Source organism: Fukomys damarensis, unplaced genomic scaffold, assembly GCF_012274545.1.
Source record: "Fukomys damarensis isolate Sample0158 unplaced genomic scaffold, DMR_v1.0_HiC HiC_scaffold_15, whole genome shotgun sequence".
In the NCBI taxonomy this organism is placed as follows: Eukaryota; Metazoa; Chordata; class Mammalia; order Rodentia; family Bathyergidae; genus Fukomys; species Fukomys damarensis.
In genome coordinates, this window is record NW_022900927.1 from 43698601 (window position 1) to 43716529 (window position 17929).

Consider the following 17929-nt stretch of genomic DNA (forward strand, 5'->3'; position numbering starts at 1 on the left):
CTGCTTGAAAAATGTAATAGTGATGGATTTTCTTATCATTTTTCTTTTACTTTTTATTGGAACTTCAGAGACACAGGTATTTTATGCACTTTTAAAAAGAAAGGCTAAGCAATAGGCTATAGATTTTTAAAAGACTCAAATTGTTGTTCCTTGTGACAGTGAACTGGGAGAGATAGAAATACTGATTTAGGCTTTGATAACATAGTATATTTTGTTAAGTTTTTATTTGATGGTATAAATTATTTGGTAAATGGTTATATAATAAATTTAAACTATATTACTGTGGAATTTTTGTGATATTTTACATAGTGAGGTCTCATAGTGAAATATTAAAATTTTTGATAGTGTCAGATTTATTATTTTAGCTTGTTTTTCAGGAACAATTTTAGTGTGATTACTTGTTTTTGGTATTGTAGGTTGATTTTTCCAATGATGTTCCTGGTACTAGGTATGATATAACTGTCTCTTCAATTTCTGCTAAAACAGAAATTAGTTCACCTGTTAGAACAGTGACAACAAATGTAACAAGTAAGTGTATGTTTTAAATTACTTTTTTAAATGAAGTATTTGGAGTTAGTATAACTCTTTTGGGTGGAATACTTGCATTGGCTGTATATGCACTATATACATGAAAATGGTTTAGAATAATTAAAGTGAAATGGCAAGAAAGTTATTTGTTTAGAACCTGCCTTCTACTAATTGTTTGGCTTTCTTTACTTTCAAACAACTATACTTGTTTGTGAAACGTGTAAGAGAGATTGTTAATGATAACTCTTAAATAACACAGAGCCATGAAAATAAAGTTACTATGTTGTTCAGGAATGATTATTCCATTTGTAAGGCTTTTTCTTGTTTTCTTAGTTCTGGCATTTGTAAGCCTTGCATTAGGTAAGTTTCTTTTAAAAATAATTTGGCATCAAAAGTACATTTGGCATGTAGTATTTAGTAGCATTCCATTTTTTACATTCTTATGAAAGAATGCTCTTGGTATTCTCCAAAGCATTTATTTTTTTATTTTTTATGGTAGAGCTCTAGGGTGTATAAATTGACTTTAGTTTTGGGGAGCTTCAAAAGCTTACATTTGTAAGTATTTATGTATTTTTTTGTTGAAATGTAATAGTTGACCTTTTAACAAATGAATTATTTTTGAAACATAGAGCCAGGGCCACCAGTCTTCTTAGCAGGGGAAAGAGTTGGATCTGCTGGGATTCTTCTTTCATGGAATACACCACCTAATCCAAATGGAAGGATTATATCATATATTGTTAAATATAAGGAAGTATGCCCATGGATGCAAACAGTGTATACTCAAGTCAGAGCAAAGCCAGACAGTCTAGAAGTTCTTCTTACTAATCTTAACCCTGGAACAACATATGAGATTAAGGTAATTATTTTGTAAATAGCTAGTAATTATTAAGATATTGAAATGTTTCATCTGTTTTAAAACTGAAGCCCACCCCCCAGTCAAATCTTACAGCTGATTGTAAAAAATGATTGAAGAATGATAGGTTGAATCATGACCTCAGCATTCACCTGGGCTTTTAAAACTTTGTAGATTGTGGTAATCTCTTTTTTGCTTGTTTGTTTTTTTGCTTGTTTTTTTTGAGACAGGGTCTCACTATGTAGTTGAGACTGACCTGGAACTCACTGTGTAGCCCAGGCTGGTCTTGAACTCACAGTGATCCTCCTGCCTCAGCCTCCCGAGTGCTGGGATTGCAGGTGTGCACCACCACACCCAGCTGTAGTAATCTCTTTTTAATTCAATTTATATGTGCATTTACATACATATTAAAAAACTTTAGCTTAGTGCCTTTTATTGAAAATAAATAATTTAATTTATGTTTTGTAAGTGAAAAAAGAATCTTTTTGCAGTTCTATGGATTGCCTTCAGTTCCTTTTTATGTGCTCAAAAAATACCCTACCATTGAGCCATATTCCTGGTTCAAAAATATTCCATTTTTAAATTAAATTTAGTTAGATTTGTTATTTCTCTCCTAACACTGTTGTATATACATGTCTATTTATCAAAGTTTTAGAAAATGGTTTGAAAATGTATGAAGAGTCAGTTTTGCTAAGAAACGAATTCAATTCCATTCTATTCAACAAGTAATTAGTGATTTTTTACTCTGTATTATTGTATTTTTAAAAGTTTTAGTCCTATACAAAGTTAAATATGAAAGATTTAACAATATCTTATTGAATACTGAATAAAGATCTTATAAGGAGCAGCTCTAAATATTTTCAGGCTAAATGAAAATGTTTACAATTAAGGGATATCTATGACATTTCCAAGGGATAATGAAGCATAGAGAGAGTCTGGATTTTTGCTGTTTTCAACATAAGGCCCATATGTTCTCTGAGCCTTGAAGATAATTGACTATAGAGAAGAAAATTGGTCAAAGCTGCCTCCTATGTGATTGTGCACAGTTGCCCTTCTGAGATGGGAGACAATGATGAGAGACAATATTGGCACAAAGTTTTCCTTCCTGGAAGGATGGCTATTTGTGGAATTAAGTAATGCGATCACTATTGGAAAGCATCTACCCAAAGTAGGGTAATAGTATGGTTCTCCCACTGATAAAATAAGTAAACTTTAATTTATGAACAAGTCAAAATATCAAAATCACCATGGCTGTTTCATTCAGAAACTCAGGTTAAACAGGAGGCAACTTTTTGACAACTGAAAATTATACTGTATATTTTTTATGAACACGCATATTTTCAGGTTAATTTATCTGTTAAAATGTTACTGGAGATAATAAATAAAGATTAAATTTTCATGTGATATAAGAAACTATTGCTGAAAGGAAGGTAATATGGCTAAACTAGTTCTTAGATCCATTTTTATGGAGTTTGAATTGTATTAAGAAACATCTATTTTTTTCACCTCATACCTTATAAATTAGTGTTGTGATATTTATTCCATTCAAATAAACTTTAGCCATTGCAGGATTCCAAAAGGTATTTGGCCTGGTACATTTGATATCTTCAGTCTCAGTAACACTATAAGAGAAATCCTGCTGAGTGTATTACATGTGTTGTTGGATTTAGTCTCAGAACAATCCTATGTCATAGGTATGTTATTATTTCCATTTAAAGACAAGAAAAATGCACCTTTGAACAGTTAGCCAAATTGCCGTAAGTCACTCATTGGAAATTGGTGGCATTATATTTAAACTGAGCTAATTCCAGTCATGGGATATTGCAAAAGCTTAAGAATATTATTCTGATTTATGACATTTTCTCTGCTTATTCTAGTCTATTGACTAGATTATTCAAGTAAAAAATACATTTTGTACATTTCCAATTTAAAATATTTAGTTTAAATTGTTAATTAAGGCTATTTTTTATAAATAGTTTTATTTATTTGCCTAATTAGAGTGTAAACTCTAAAGTCACATACCATATATATGTAAAGTCTTTTATATTCATTATAAAAATGATATAATGTCCTGGATATGGGTGGCTGAAAGTTAAATAATTAAATTCTCATTCTACTATTTATTCCTTTGTGACTATGGGCAAGTTATTGGACTTCTGTCCATCAGTTTTCTCAACTGTAAAATATTGACAATAATACCTTCTATTCTGAGTATGTGGATAGCTCCATATTTGCTTTCTGTCTTGAGAGCATTGCAAGAATTAGAGGAAAGAGCATTTTGGCCCTTGCCTTATGAACACAGGAAAGTTTTTATTATTTTAAAATCTGTCTAACTAGGAAGCAAAAAGTTTGAATATAATACTTTTGGTCTATTGTAGGTTGCTGCTGAAAACAGTGCTGGCATTGGCGTGTATAGTGACCCATTTCTTTTCCAAACTGCAGAAAGTGGTAATTTTCCTAAATTATTTATTCTGAATTAACTTAGTCATGAGTTCTGTCATTTAAATAGGGATGTAATCAAAATCTAACACTAAAGTGCATGAAATCCTCAATAGCATGGCAACTCAAGTACTTTTAGTCTTTTGTGATAATTTATTCATCAAAATATATTGTTCTTTATGATTATAAAAGTATATGTGATCTTAGAAAACTTTGAGAAAATATGAAAGTAAAACCACAATGATGCATAACAAAGCTTTATTACTGTTTTAGTGTCTTTCTGTGTGTTCTTTTGTTTTCTAGTGAATCTATGTGAATGTGATTTGTGTCAGTCCATAACATGTAGTCATCACTAAACCAATTTCTCTGTTCTTCTAGTGGCTGAGAAGAATCTTGATATCACCCTTGACTCTTCTTTCACAGTAATGACTAATTTATCATCAGTGCCTGCCTGAACTATCATAAAATATATCCAGACTTTCACTTTTGTAGCTAATCATCCTGTCCAACTCATTTTCATCTCTTGCCTGAATGATCAAAAGACTCCGGACTGGTTTCCCTATTTCTGATTTGCTTGCCTCAGTATATACTACCCCACAGTGTCATGTCATCTTTTGAAACATAAGCCAGGCAATGCTACTTTTCTCTTCCTAACAACGTATTTCATGTCTTATTAAGAATAAATCACTGAAAAAAAAAAAGCCTGCCTGGACATTATGACATGTGCTATGTAAACCCCAGCACTCTGGGAGGCTGAGGTGTAAGGACTGGAGGTTCGAATCTAGCCTGAACAACCTAGTGACATGGCAAAATTTTAAAAAATAAATAAAAAATAAAAATTAAATTAAATAAAAGGTCAGAGACTTAGTTCGTTGTAAGAACTCTTAATTCAAACCTCAACACCCAACCTCTCTCTCTGAAAAAAACAACCACCACTACCACCACCACCACCACTACCACAACAACAAAATCACTTAAAACTCTGTGTGTTTCTCCTATCTACATGGTCTTGCCCCTCTCTGACTTCATTGTTTCTCATTCTTCTCTCCTTCCATCCGCTCCTCTGCACTGATTTGCTGTCTTAGGGTCTTTGTATTTGCATTTCATTCTGTCTGAGACTCACACTAAATGTCTATAGCATTCTCTCCTCAGGTTAATTTGAATTCATGTGTTATCCTTTCTGACTATTCCTTATGGAGCACTCTTACTTCCCCTGTCCATCTGTATTTCTAATACTTTTTATTCCATTGTACCAACCTGACATATTTCAAGTGTACTTACTTATTTTTTAATTGTGATATAAACCCAATAGAACATAAACTTTGTGATCAAAACAAATTTTTATAGAATGGAGGTGCTTTTATTAATAATTCCTTTATTTATTTGTACAATGGCAAAAAGGTTAGATTCAGTTATACAGAAAAACATTTAAATAAATAATGGCATCTCCAATCTACAACAAATATTGACTGTGGAGCTTATGTTCTAGGGGAATAAAATAAAAGTGAATTAAGTTATATGTCAGATTTGTCATTACTGCTATATAACAATTTCTATAATTTTGTTCATTTATTAGTGTTCTTTAAAAATCTTCTAGTTGTCTACTGCAAAAAGGATAACTTGATATGGGTGTTGTGTATTTAGAAGGGACACAATAGTCAGAGTTTTAAAAAAATATGTTATACTTTTTTGATCCAGTTTCTGTTTGGGAACCCCATCTAAAGAAGCATTTTTTTTTTTTTTTTTTTTTTTTTTTTTTTTTTTTGGTACTGGTGATCCAACGCACAACCTTGCGCTTGCAAGACAGACAGTGGCACCACTGAGCTAAATCCCTGGCATAGAGAAGCATTTTTTGGAAGGAGTTAATGTGGGCATCTGGAGTTATTTAAAATAAGAAATGAATGATTTTTGAGGTCTAGTATACTCCTACTGATTTTAAAGTTGTTGACTTTAGGTTATTTATATATTTAAAAATCAAGTGGCAATGTAGTACAGTATATAAAACAAAAAAACATTACTTATATTAAGGTTCAATTTTAGGGGAAATTATTGGAATAAATGACAGAAAATATTTTTTTAAAATTTTCTCTTAACTCTGATATTGGTTTGACTCCTGATAAATTATGATATATACAGGTTATAGTTTCTAAAAGGTCTGCCTATTTCATACAATTTTTCCTTTATTTTACTCTTTAATTTATACTTTTGGTTTCTCATATAGGAGGAACCATAAAATATTTAACTTTATGTGTCTGACTTATTTCACTTTACAGTAGAGGCTCAGTATATTATTTACTCTAGCAACACATTTACCCTAAAATTAAAGGGCATATTTTTCTGCTTTCTAGCTGTCACTTTATTTATATTTCAATTAAAATAGGATTCAGGTTGTTATTATAGATAATTATAGCAAAATATAATAAAAATATGATGAAAGATGATTTTGAGGGTATGTAAAGCTCAAAGTATAATAATTACAATCTACTGGTTGGTATCTATCTACTTGATATTAGTCACTAGATATTAATAACATTCCAGATATGTATTTTTCTGGTGCAAATTGTTGGATAATTGTTTCACTTTCCCACTTTATTCAACATCTAAGGAATCTATATGGCTTCAAAATTTTTAAGGAAATAAGAAATTTATCCTGACTTCATTGCATATTCACAAATAACTACTGAGTATTTTTTCATGTTTTTGTGAAATGTCTCACCAATGCATGTATAATCCTGAAGTTAATAAATTTGCTTCAATTCCAGTTGTTTGTTGGCTCAGGCCGATTAAAGGGAGCTTTACAAGTCACACTGGCATAGATTTTATCTAAAGTATTGTATACTTAATTTCATGTACGATGAAAGTTTAACACCCCAATAGAATATAAATGCCATTTTAAGTTTTATAACATGGGTTTACCCTCACTTTCAATACTTTTCATTTTCCAGCTCCAGGGAAAGTGGTCAATCTCACAGTTGAGGCCTTCAACTATTCAGCAGTAAACTTGATTTGGCATTTACCTCAGCAACCAAATGGCAAAATTACCGGCTTCAAGATCAGTGTGAAACACGCCAGGAGTGGGATAGTAGTGAAAGATGTCTCAATCAGAGTAGAGGACATTTTGACTGGGAAATTGCCAGAATGTAATGTAAGTAATGTCTCACAAATTTTAGATAAACATATCTTCAAGTTTTCAGCATTTAAATAGTGTGTATTTTGTGTAAATGTTATTACTTTGTTAACTTGCACTCTTAGGCCATAGTAACATGGTCTACATAGTTAGCTATATTCAAAGTATGTCATTGGAAGGATTTGAGAATTAAGAATAAAATATTTAAATGTTTTAGGGAATTCTAGAAAGACCTCATGAAAGGAGTAATGTTTGGAAAACCTGTGGAGGAAGGATAGGTAGAGATTGTGTGGTGGGGGACACTCCAGATGGAAGCCACTATAAATCACCAAGGTTCAAAGTGTAAGATATAACTCTAGAAAAGACATACCACCAAGTGCCCAGTGGAGAGGATCTATGGAAGGGAATAGTCAAGGGTTAATTTGCAGAGGTAGGCTGTATTTCTGCTTATTTTTGGTAAAGAATTTGTTGTCACTCACTCATCAATAGGAAATCTCAAGAAGCACTATAAGATGCTAAACCATTTTTATGACTATATTTGGTATTGCTGATCGAAGAATAATCAAACAAAAATTATTTTTGCTCTAAATAGTTTTTAGAAGCCTCAAAATCTTTTTCAGATTAGGATATACTTCCAACACCACATGCATATGCACACACATGTATATTAACATGCGTGTAGTGGTGTTATCTCTTGAATACTTGTGTTAAAAATAATAGTATCAGAACATGGGCTATGCTTGAAATTACCTTAACTCTTTGGCTCTTATACAGCTAACATGAGTTTTTTAAAATCTTACTAATGATTTTGCTGTAGTCTAACCTTTATTTTAAGCCCCCTTTAATTCCTACTCATAAGGAATACTATGTATAAAGAATAAGATACATATATTAAATGGATATAATAAAAATCTAGCAAATTTTTCCATAAACATGATCTATTAGAATTTTACACACACACACACACACACACAGAGATAGCGAGAGAGAGAGAGACAGAGAGACAGAGAGAGACAGAGAGAGAAAGAGAGACAGAGAGGTGAATGAGTACAATGTAGAATATGAGGTGCAGCATCTCTGTTTTCATTGATGTGTATTCTGTGAGCTAGGAGAACACTGAGTCTTTCTTGTGGAGTACCACCAGCCCTTCTTCAACGATTGGCAGAGTTACACCTCCACTGCGCACAACCTACTCATCCAGCACATGGGCACAGAGTAAGATCAGTTCTGTGTGGAAAGAGCCTATCAGCTTTGTAGTGACACATTTGAGACCTTACACAACGTATCTTTTTGAAGTTTCGGCTGTTACAACCGAAGCAGGTTATATTGATAGTACCATTGTCCGAACACCGGAATCAGGTATGATTTCTTTTTTGTTAGAAAAACATAGTTAAATTACTTGTAGAAAAATCTGTAATTTTGACTGTGTAGATGTCTTGGTTAACCATACTTACCCTTTAGTAACTGTTTTTGGGGTGTGTGTTTGGGGTGTGCGTGTAATAATAGATAACAGGCATCCTCCCTGTAACATCTTGAAATTTCAGTACTCTTTTACATTAGACATAGTAGTAAAATAAGCATCTGACATTTGAAAGATTTGAAAGCAAAGGTTTCTTCAGCTACTATGAACCTAAGATCATTATCATTCTATGACTCTTACAGTTTTTTGTGATCATATCTTCCTTTCTAAATCATCTTTTATTATCTCTATCCCGATGTTACTGTTATTACCGTATGTGGAGATAAAACCTGCATTAGCAGACTAGCATGTGATTAACATTTCAGTATCAATAAAAAGATGCTAAATAAAATATATTCTTCCTTATATTCTTTTTGCACTGCAGTTTCATTATCCAAGAAACAAAGCAATAATACCTTTGTATGGCTATAGTGTTGAGATTAAATGAGTACAATTATGTATTTTTATTACTACAATTAGATCTCACTTCTGAGAGTACATATTTCTAGTTGTGGATATTTATATATTTAAATACACAACACAAATGCAATAATAAGTGGTAATAATTTATTTAAATAAAACATTAATATAAAGCTTATATATATAAAGTTTATTTGAACACCGATGTAGTACCATAATATCAATATATAAGTATAAATATATATAAGAAATGCTTGATATGTTATGTATATTCATATTGTAGTGCCAAGTACTCAGTTGTGATTGGTAATTCTTAAGGATATTAGAAATTATTGGCAGAGTAATTTCATGAAAACACAGCATTTTTTTCCTAATGACATAGCTGTCAGTTGCTACTATTTTTCACTACATATGTTTGCAGTTATTTTTTTCTTTAGTTCAGTAACCATCTTTGAATCACACCTTTTCCTTATTCTGTCTCTTTAGAGAATAAAATATATTTTCATGAGGATCATACACAGTGAAATTTTATAAATAACACTTTTATTTTGAAAAAACATTAGGGATTATTTGCAATTAAAAGAAAGAATAAAAGGTGGAAATATACCTACAAAAACCAGATCATTTTCTTTATTTGTTCCAATTTTATCTTTTGCTAGTATATATTTGCGGTACATAGTGATCACATTCCTTATGGAGAATTGGTACGTGTACACCACACATCTCAGTTTTTTCATTCCCTTCCCTTCCCTCTCCTCTCTTTCCCCCTTCCTCTTCCCCCTCCCACTCCTCCTCCCCCTCCCTCCTCTTCCCTTCTTTTCCCCTCCCTCCACCCTCACTCAGTCTCTTGGCCTTCTTCCCCTTGCAAAAGTTCTATCTCTTTACTCTCTATCATCTATCTTTTATTTTGCTCTTTACTTATATTTTGAGTCTCTCATGTAACAGAAACCATACGATATTTAATCTTATATGACTGTTATTTCACTTGATATTATAGTCTCAGGGTGCATCCATTTTCCTACACGTGATTAAAGTTTCTCCTTCTTTATGCCCTAATAGTACTGCACAGTGTGTAAATACAACATCTTCTTCAGCCATTCATCTGTTGATAGACTTACAGGCTGCTTCTAAGGTCTAGTTATTAAGAATTGTGCTGCTATAAACTTGGGTATGCATGTAATACGATTTCCTTAACTTTTTTGGGAAGATACTTAAAAGAATAATAGCTGTGTCAAGTGCAGTTTCTAGTTTCAGTTTTCTGAGGACTCTCAATACTGATTTCTGTAATGGTTTTACTAGTTTACATTCCCACCAAAATGTAGAAGGGTTTCCTATCAAACATAAATTAACAGTTTCCTTTAGGCCCACAGCTTCTCCAGCATTTGTTATTATTTGATTTCTTAATGATACCCATTCTTTTTCGGAGCAAGATACAATCTCATTATTGTTTGATTTCCATTTTCTTTGATGTCCAGAGATACTGAACATTTTTTTCATGCATTTATTGGGTTTTTGTACTTCTGAGAATCATCTGTTCATTTAAGTTGTCCATTTTTTTTTGGTTTGGGTATTTTATTTCTGGGGTCTAATTTTTTTTTTTTGAGTTCTTCATATAGTCTAGATAAGTAGTCCTCCATCTGAAGAATAGCTGGCAAAATTTTGTTCCTATTTTGTAGGTTGTCTGTTATTCTGTTGTTTCCTTTGCTGCGCAGCATCTTTTAAATTTGATAGGATCTCACTTGTTGATGTTATTTCTTGTGCAATTGGTGTTCTGTTCAGAAAGTCCTTGCCCATGCCTGTGTCTCCAAGAATTTTACCTATTTTACTTCCCAGAAGCTTGTTTTAATGTTTAGATTTTTGATCCACTTTGATTTAATTTAATACACAGAGAGACAGTTTTAGATTCAATCTTCTGCCTATGGATATGCAATTTCCCAGAACCATTTATTAATTGTTAAAGTGTATCATTTTGGCACCTTTGTGTCGTATCGGATAGCTGATTGTACTTGGGATTGTTTCTGCATCTTCTGTTCCTGTTCTATTAATCCACAAGTCTCTTTTTGTGCGAGTATCATGCTGTTTTTATCACAGTAACTTTGTAATATAACTTGAAATCTGGGATTTTGATGCCTCCTGATTTGCTATCATTACCCAGAATTGCTTTTGCTTTTCTGGATCTCTTCTGGTTCCATATGGATTTTAGGATTGTTTTCTATAGTTCTGTGATGAGCACTGTTGGCATTTTGATTGCAGTTGCATTAAAGGTATGACCATTTTGGAAATATGGCCATTTTGACAATATTGGTTCTGCCTGTCCAGGATCAGGGGACATGTAGCCATTCTCTGATACCTTCTTTCATCTCTTTTTTCTGGGTACTTTAGTTTTTATTGTAAAGGTCTTTTAGTTCCTTGGTTAGGTTAATTCCTAAGTATTTTATTTTTCTTGATGTTATTTTAAATGGTAATGTCATCATAATTTCTCAGCAATTTCATTATTGGTATAGAGTAACACTATTAATTTTTGTGTTTTAATTTTGTATCCTCTTACATTGTTGAATTTAATTTTTAATTCTAGGAGTCTTTGGTCTTTTAGTTCTTGGACTCTTTTGGGTCTTCTGTGTAGAGGATCATGTCTTCTGCAAATAATGATAATTTGACTTTTTTTCCTACATAGTACATTCCTTTTATTTATTTCTCTTGCCTGATTTCTCTGGCTAATGTTTTGAGTGCTATATTATACAGGAGTGGTGATAGTTGATATCCTTGTATTGTTTCTGATTTTAGAGGAAAATCTTTCAGTTTATACTCATTTAATATGATGTTGGCAATAGATTTGTCATAAATGGTTTTATCATATTGTGATAAGGTCCTTCTACACTTATTTAGGTTTTTTTAAAAATCATGAATGGATGTTGAATTTTTTCAAAGGCATCAAGATGATCGTGTGAATTTTTTTCTTACATCTGTTTATATGATGCATTATAATTTGTGTATGTTCAACAATTGATGACTCCTACTGTGTCATAACATATGATCTTTTTGATGATTTTTGCATGCAGTTTGCCAGTGTCTTGTTAAGGACCTTTGAATCTATGTTCATTAAAGAGATTCACCTGTAGTTCTTTTGGCTGGGTCCTTTTCTGGTTTTGGAATTAGATTAATGGTGGCTTCCAAAACAGTTTGAGAAGTATTGATGTTAGATCTTAGCCTAAAATTCTTGTAGAATTCAGCAGTGAATTCACTGGGATATGGGATTTTCTTGGTTAGTAGTTTTTTTTCTTTAACTATTCAATCTAATTTCCTGGAAATTGGACTTTTCAGGGTTTTTAAAGTCTTAGTTCACCCTTGGCAGTTGATATGTATCTAGGAATCTATTCAATTTGTTCTGAATTCCTCTTTTTTTAGAATATGGGTTCTCAAAATAGTTACAAATAATCTTCTGGATTTCAGCAAAGTCCATTGTGATTTTGCCCTTTTCATTTCTAACTGCATCAATTTGGGTCTTTTCTCTCCTTTTTTGGATAAGATTGGCTCATGGTATGTCTGTTCATTCTTTCAGAGTACCAGCTATTCTATTCATTGATTCTTTGTATTGTATTTTTTATTCTCAACTTCATTGATTTCTGCTCTGATCTTTATAGTTTTCTTTCTTGTACTAGCTTTGGACTTGGATTTTTCTTGTTATTCTAGAACTTTGAGGTGCATCAGTACATATTATTTGGGCTTGCTCTGTTTTTCTGATGTGGGCATTCACAGTTATAAACTTCCCTATTAGTCCTATTAAGATTATTTTCATTGTGTCCCATAAATTCTGGTATGTTATGCTGGCATTATTGTTAAATTCTAGGAACTGTCTAATTTCTTCATTATTTTCCTCTGTGACCCATTCACTATTCAAGAGTGTACTGATAATTTTCTTGCATTTTCATAATTTCTGGTTTCTTTTTTTACTGAGTTATTGGTTCCTTGTTCTATAATATGGTAATATGTATGGAATAATTTTGATTCTCTTGAATTTATTTAAGTATGCTTTATTGACTAGTATGCAACTTATTTTGGAGAAAGTTCCATGTGCTTCTGAGAATAATATGTAGGTTGTTGGATGTAATACCCTGTGGATATCTATTAAGCTCATTCATTTGATGGTTTCATTCAATTATAGTATTTCTTTGTTGATTTTTTGGTCTAGCAGATTTATTTGTGACAGTGGGTATTGAGGTTTCATTCTACAATTGTGTTGATGTTTATATGAACCTTTATATCCAGTAGTGTTTGTCTCATGAATCGGATGCACCGTTGGTTAGTACATAACCAGAACATTTTAAAATGTCATTACTTTTATATTACCAGTGTTAACATGTGAATTTTCTCCCTGTAGAGTATAAATTTCCTGTCATAAAAAATGCTGATATGCAAATGTAAAGATCATTTCTAATAGATTCTGAGGCCTATTTTCTTGACTCGTCTTATATGTCCACCAGAACAATGGTGTTTAATCAAGCTACATACCCAGACTTTGTAGAATGAAATAGATGTATAGATAAATGCTTCAAAGCAATCTAGTATTTACAATGCATATTTTACAGTGAATGTAAAAATGAAATTTCATTGTTTAAATATATGTGCTACTGAATAAATTTAATAATTGTATATAAAAAATTAATCTGATGATTCAGCATGTCTTATTTAAATGCTTCAATTTATTTTATTTTTCCTTTAATTTAAAATCCATACTTTGTTTTTAGTATATTTAACAGGGTTATAAGTTTTAAATGTGTTTTATGTATTCTTTTGTCTCTAATCATTTTAGTGCCTGAAGGACCACCACAAAACTGTATAACAGGCAATGTCACTGGAAAGTCCTTTTCAGTTTCATGGGACCCACCAAGTATAGTAACAGGAAAGTTTAGTTATAAAGTTGAATTATATGGGCCATCAGGTAAGTCTAAATTGGTTTTTGTTTACCTTTTAGATAAAGAATTATAAAATGCATTATGAGTATAAAACATTTAAATCTTTTAAAAGACAATAATTGAAATAAATAATAGAAAAGTAATAATGTGAGATCCTTTAGAATTTTTATTTAAAATCATAAAGGAGTAAAATGATGTCAAAATGGTATTTATATTTTATATTTCATGCTAAGGCAAAGGAACTAGAGACAATCCCCTTTGGGATTAGGGAAGAGATATGCCTTCAAGTATTGGAACAAAAAGACTGACATATTCATGAACGATGGGCCTAGTTTATATTAAATCATATGCCAAGGGATTCATTTTCAATGAACAGAGCTCTCTGAAAATATGGGAAATTTCTGTATTTTCTGCTCAATTTTACTGTGAACCTAAAACTACTCTGAAAATACAGTTTATTAAAAATAATAACATGGGTAGCTTTATAAGTGACACGTTCTCTGTCTTAGTAAGCAAGCAGGACCTGAGCATCCACTAATTATCCAGAAATAATTTAAAGACTTTAAGTATTATATTATAGGAGATGAATAAACTCTCAAATTCTTTCTTAATCTGTGATTCTTTGGTTCTATGTAAGCAGTTTAATTCAAACATAATGAAATAATATACCCACATATTATCTTTTACTTGGACGAACTGAAAAAGATACAAATGTCCAAGTTAATTCTATTTGAAAATTTTATGGTGTGAATCATAAGAATAACCTGTATTTCTCATTCCTAAGTAAATTAAGCTTCCAAATTTCTGAAATATGTACAATTTTTACAAAGTGATCATCTTCTCCACCCCCCAATACACAGAAACAGGCATGGATATACAAATATTAATTTATGTTTGATAGGAATTGCCAGATTTGGCTGAGGTACACTTTTCTCTGTGCAGCAGGCAAATGAATCAAGTCAGACATATTTAACAATTGCCCCAAGTTGAGATATTTGTAGCTAAGTGGATGCACCTTGAAGCTGTACTCTTAAGTGAAATAAACTGAACAATATATGTAATATCACATTGTCTCTGGTATAATAAATTGAAAATATAAGTAAGGACCAAAATATATAATGGACAAAGTAAAATAAGAAAAAAATCTTTCAGTAGGAATTGGGAACTAGAGAGTGAGGGAAAAGGGGAAGGAGAAAAAAGAAAAATAAGAAAAAAAGAAATAATGGAATTTAGGCTTTTGTGAATAAGGAAGGGGAAGAGGGGTTGAAAGGAGGGGAGGGGAATGGGGGAAAAGCAGTCAAGATATCACATATAAAGGTACAAATTCCTTATGATGAATGTAATCATTATGTAAATCTAAATTGTACCAATAAAATTTAAAATGATTTAAAAAACAGTTGCCCCATTTGGCAACATGGACTCATTAATGAACCATTATTGTGGCATATATAGGGCAATTGGCTAATTAGAATGGCATAAGGGAGAACTGGAGAAGAGCACTGGAACAGTGGATATAGGGCCTCTTTTGACTTTTGCTGGAAAGTGAAGCTGTGAATGGAGATAGGAAGTAGGGTTGGGATAATTAGTCAATTTCTTTCTTTTTATTAAGAATAAGTAAAGTGTTTTTTGTTGGAATTAAGGAAATGGAGATTCACAATAATGATATACAAAAGATGAGAATTACTGGAAAAGTGTTTATGTAGGTAGAAGGTAAGAGCATTTGCTCAAATGTAGGGATTGGGTCAAGATAAAAATACAGTTTGTCTGTAGTAATAGGTTGTAAGGCAGAGAACGTGGGTACATATGCAGAACCCATAAGGTACATGAACCCAAATGGCAGCAGATCATTTCCAGTTGATTTAATTTTTCAATGCACTGTAAAGCATAACCATTAGTGGGAGTAAAAAAAGGATAGAAGGTATTGGAGGTATGAATGGGGAGAAACAAATGTAAAATAATCATTCACAAAGTGTAGAATGATTGGAATATTAAATTATGGAACTTGCATAAGATACTACAGGCCTTGTATGCTTCATTTAGGATATGATCTTGAATGAAATGATATTAATTAGAGTGGCATTATACTTTACACTCTTGAAGTAGTTCAAGGATATTCAATATCGATGAAAGGTAGTGATTATAATCGGTAGTGACACTAAAGCTGGATAAAGAGTGGATATTAGGTGGTGAAAGACCAAACAAAATAAAAGAAAAAATAGTCAGTGAGGTCAATGGATTGAACTTTCCTATGGGCTTAAAAATTGTTGATTCAGGTTCTAGAGTAAGCGAAGAAGAAATAGGAAAACATAGTCAGTGACAGTTGTATGAAATTTATGTGCTGGATGATTGTAGTTATTGATAATTGTAATGCCTAGTATATGACTAAGAGAGAGTAGCTGAAGTAGGGTGGATAAGCAGATTGAGGAGTCAGAATGATAAAATGGTTATATCTCAGGATATTAAAATTACCACAAATGAATATGGTAGCCTTGAAGCAAGAGTTAAGCCATCCAGAATGAGTGAGTAACTTAGAGGGCTAGTGGATGTCATTGGTCATGTGGAATTTAAAGCAGTGGGCTCCATAATGCAGGCAGGTAGAGTGATTGGAGGAAGATGGCTTGAGTTGGTACAATGAAGAGCAAGAACACTTCCCACCCTGCAGACCCCATCATTCGAGAGCTGTGGGGAAACAACAGTCTGCCACCGTCTGTGGTTGCTTCTGGGGAATGGAAGCAGTTTTCTTTGAGGAGAACTAGACTTCAGTCACAGTAAGAAGATGAGGGAAATATGCAGAGGAGAAATTGAGAATTTAAAGAATTTTGTTAGTAGACTATTTGGGGAAGTCTGTTCCAAGGCTAAGTGGAAATGTTTTCTAAGTATGGCCTCTTACAGAAAACAATGAGAATATTTAGCAATTTAATTGAATGCATTTGAGTGAAAAATGTTATTTTTATATTGATAAAATTTGATATTTCCCTTTTTAAAATGTCAAAAATAACAGGGTAACTCAACAAGACTTTATGATTTAATATAAATAATTTTAAGCACTGGAAGATTTTCATGTGCTTTGCATTATTTCAATCTAATTAATATTAATCAACTAAACCAAATGTTTAAAATATATTTACTTTCAATGTTATAATGGCAATTTTTAGTGCATAGATTAATTCTTTGGTTGCTGTCTTTGATTTTATGTAAATATGAGAATGTTTGCATTCTTGATATAAAATATCCATGACTCTCTTCTACCTTTTGCAGGCCGGATTTTGGATAATAGCACAAAAGATCTTAAGTTTGTATTCCCTAACTTAACACCATTTACAATGTATAATGTCTACATTGCGGCTGAAACCAGCTCAGGGATTGGACCGAAGTCAAATCTTTCAGTATTCACTCCTCCAGATGGTAAAAAAAAAAAGTCACTTTTAGAGGGTTATTAGGAAATTTTTATATGCTTGTGAATTTTATTGAATTCTAAGAAACATACTTTTAGAAGCAGTTTGGTTTTTCTTTACTTAATTTACATTACTTCTTTATCAAGTTACTAATTCATTCTTAGCATGCATTTTTCAGAAGATTAAGCGCATAGCAGACTTCATAACAAAAGGAATCCAAGATCCAGCAAGGTTAGGAAACACTATAGGCAGTATCAGCCTGTTAATGAGATTCAGTGAATATCAGCTAAGTCTTATAAATTAAACACATATTTAATATTATTCAGCTTCACTGTTTAAAGTGCAATATTTTACCTCACAAAATTAGTTTTAGAGGAATCTCTGTATTCCCAATACCTATGGAAATTTGTTTACAAGATTCTTGATGGTTGCATAATAAATATTTATCAGGATTTACTGAAATTATGAAAAAATATTTTTTTGCAGAGATTTTATTATGTGTATTAAACATCATGATTTTAGATAAACACTACTATTTTAAGAAATGTTAGTGTGCTGTTACACAACATATTTTCCTGGCTCACACTAGCTACATATGTGTTCATGTCTATTTTGAGATTTCACCTATTGATAGAAATCATTTTTTACAATAGATTAACACTTAAAAATTTTCCAGACATTTTGTTCCTGTTATTTAACATATATAACACATATTAGTATATGGCATTTATTAATATATATTAACATATACGTTAATTGTTAAATAACATAAATAACATAAAAATATAAATAAAT

The 17929-nt window shown here is 31.8% G+C and overlaps 1 protein-coding gene across 1 annotated transcript in view; it reads left to right on the forward strand.

The window, feature by feature from the left end:
* The window catches only part of Ptprq (protein tyrosine phosphatase receptor type Q), a 217497-nt gene that overhangs the window by 20916 nt on the left and 178652 nt on the right, over positions 1 to 17929 (forward strand). Inside the window, exons 5-11 of the mRNA XM_033763494.1 lie at positions 417 to 528; positions 1158 to 1384; positions 3760 to 3829; positions 6766 to 6965; positions 8057 to 8306; positions 13637 to 13765; positions 16998 to 17144. Of these exons, the coding sequence (XP_033619385.1) occupies positions 417 to 528; positions 1158 to 1384; positions 3760 to 3829; positions 6766 to 6965; positions 8057 to 8306; positions 13637 to 13765; positions 16998 to 17144 (1135 nt within the window). The remainder of the gene's footprint in view (positions 1 to 416; positions 529 to 1157; positions 1385 to 3759; positions 3830 to 6765; positions 6966 to 8056; positions 8307 to 13636; positions 13766 to 16997; positions 17145 to 17929) is intronic.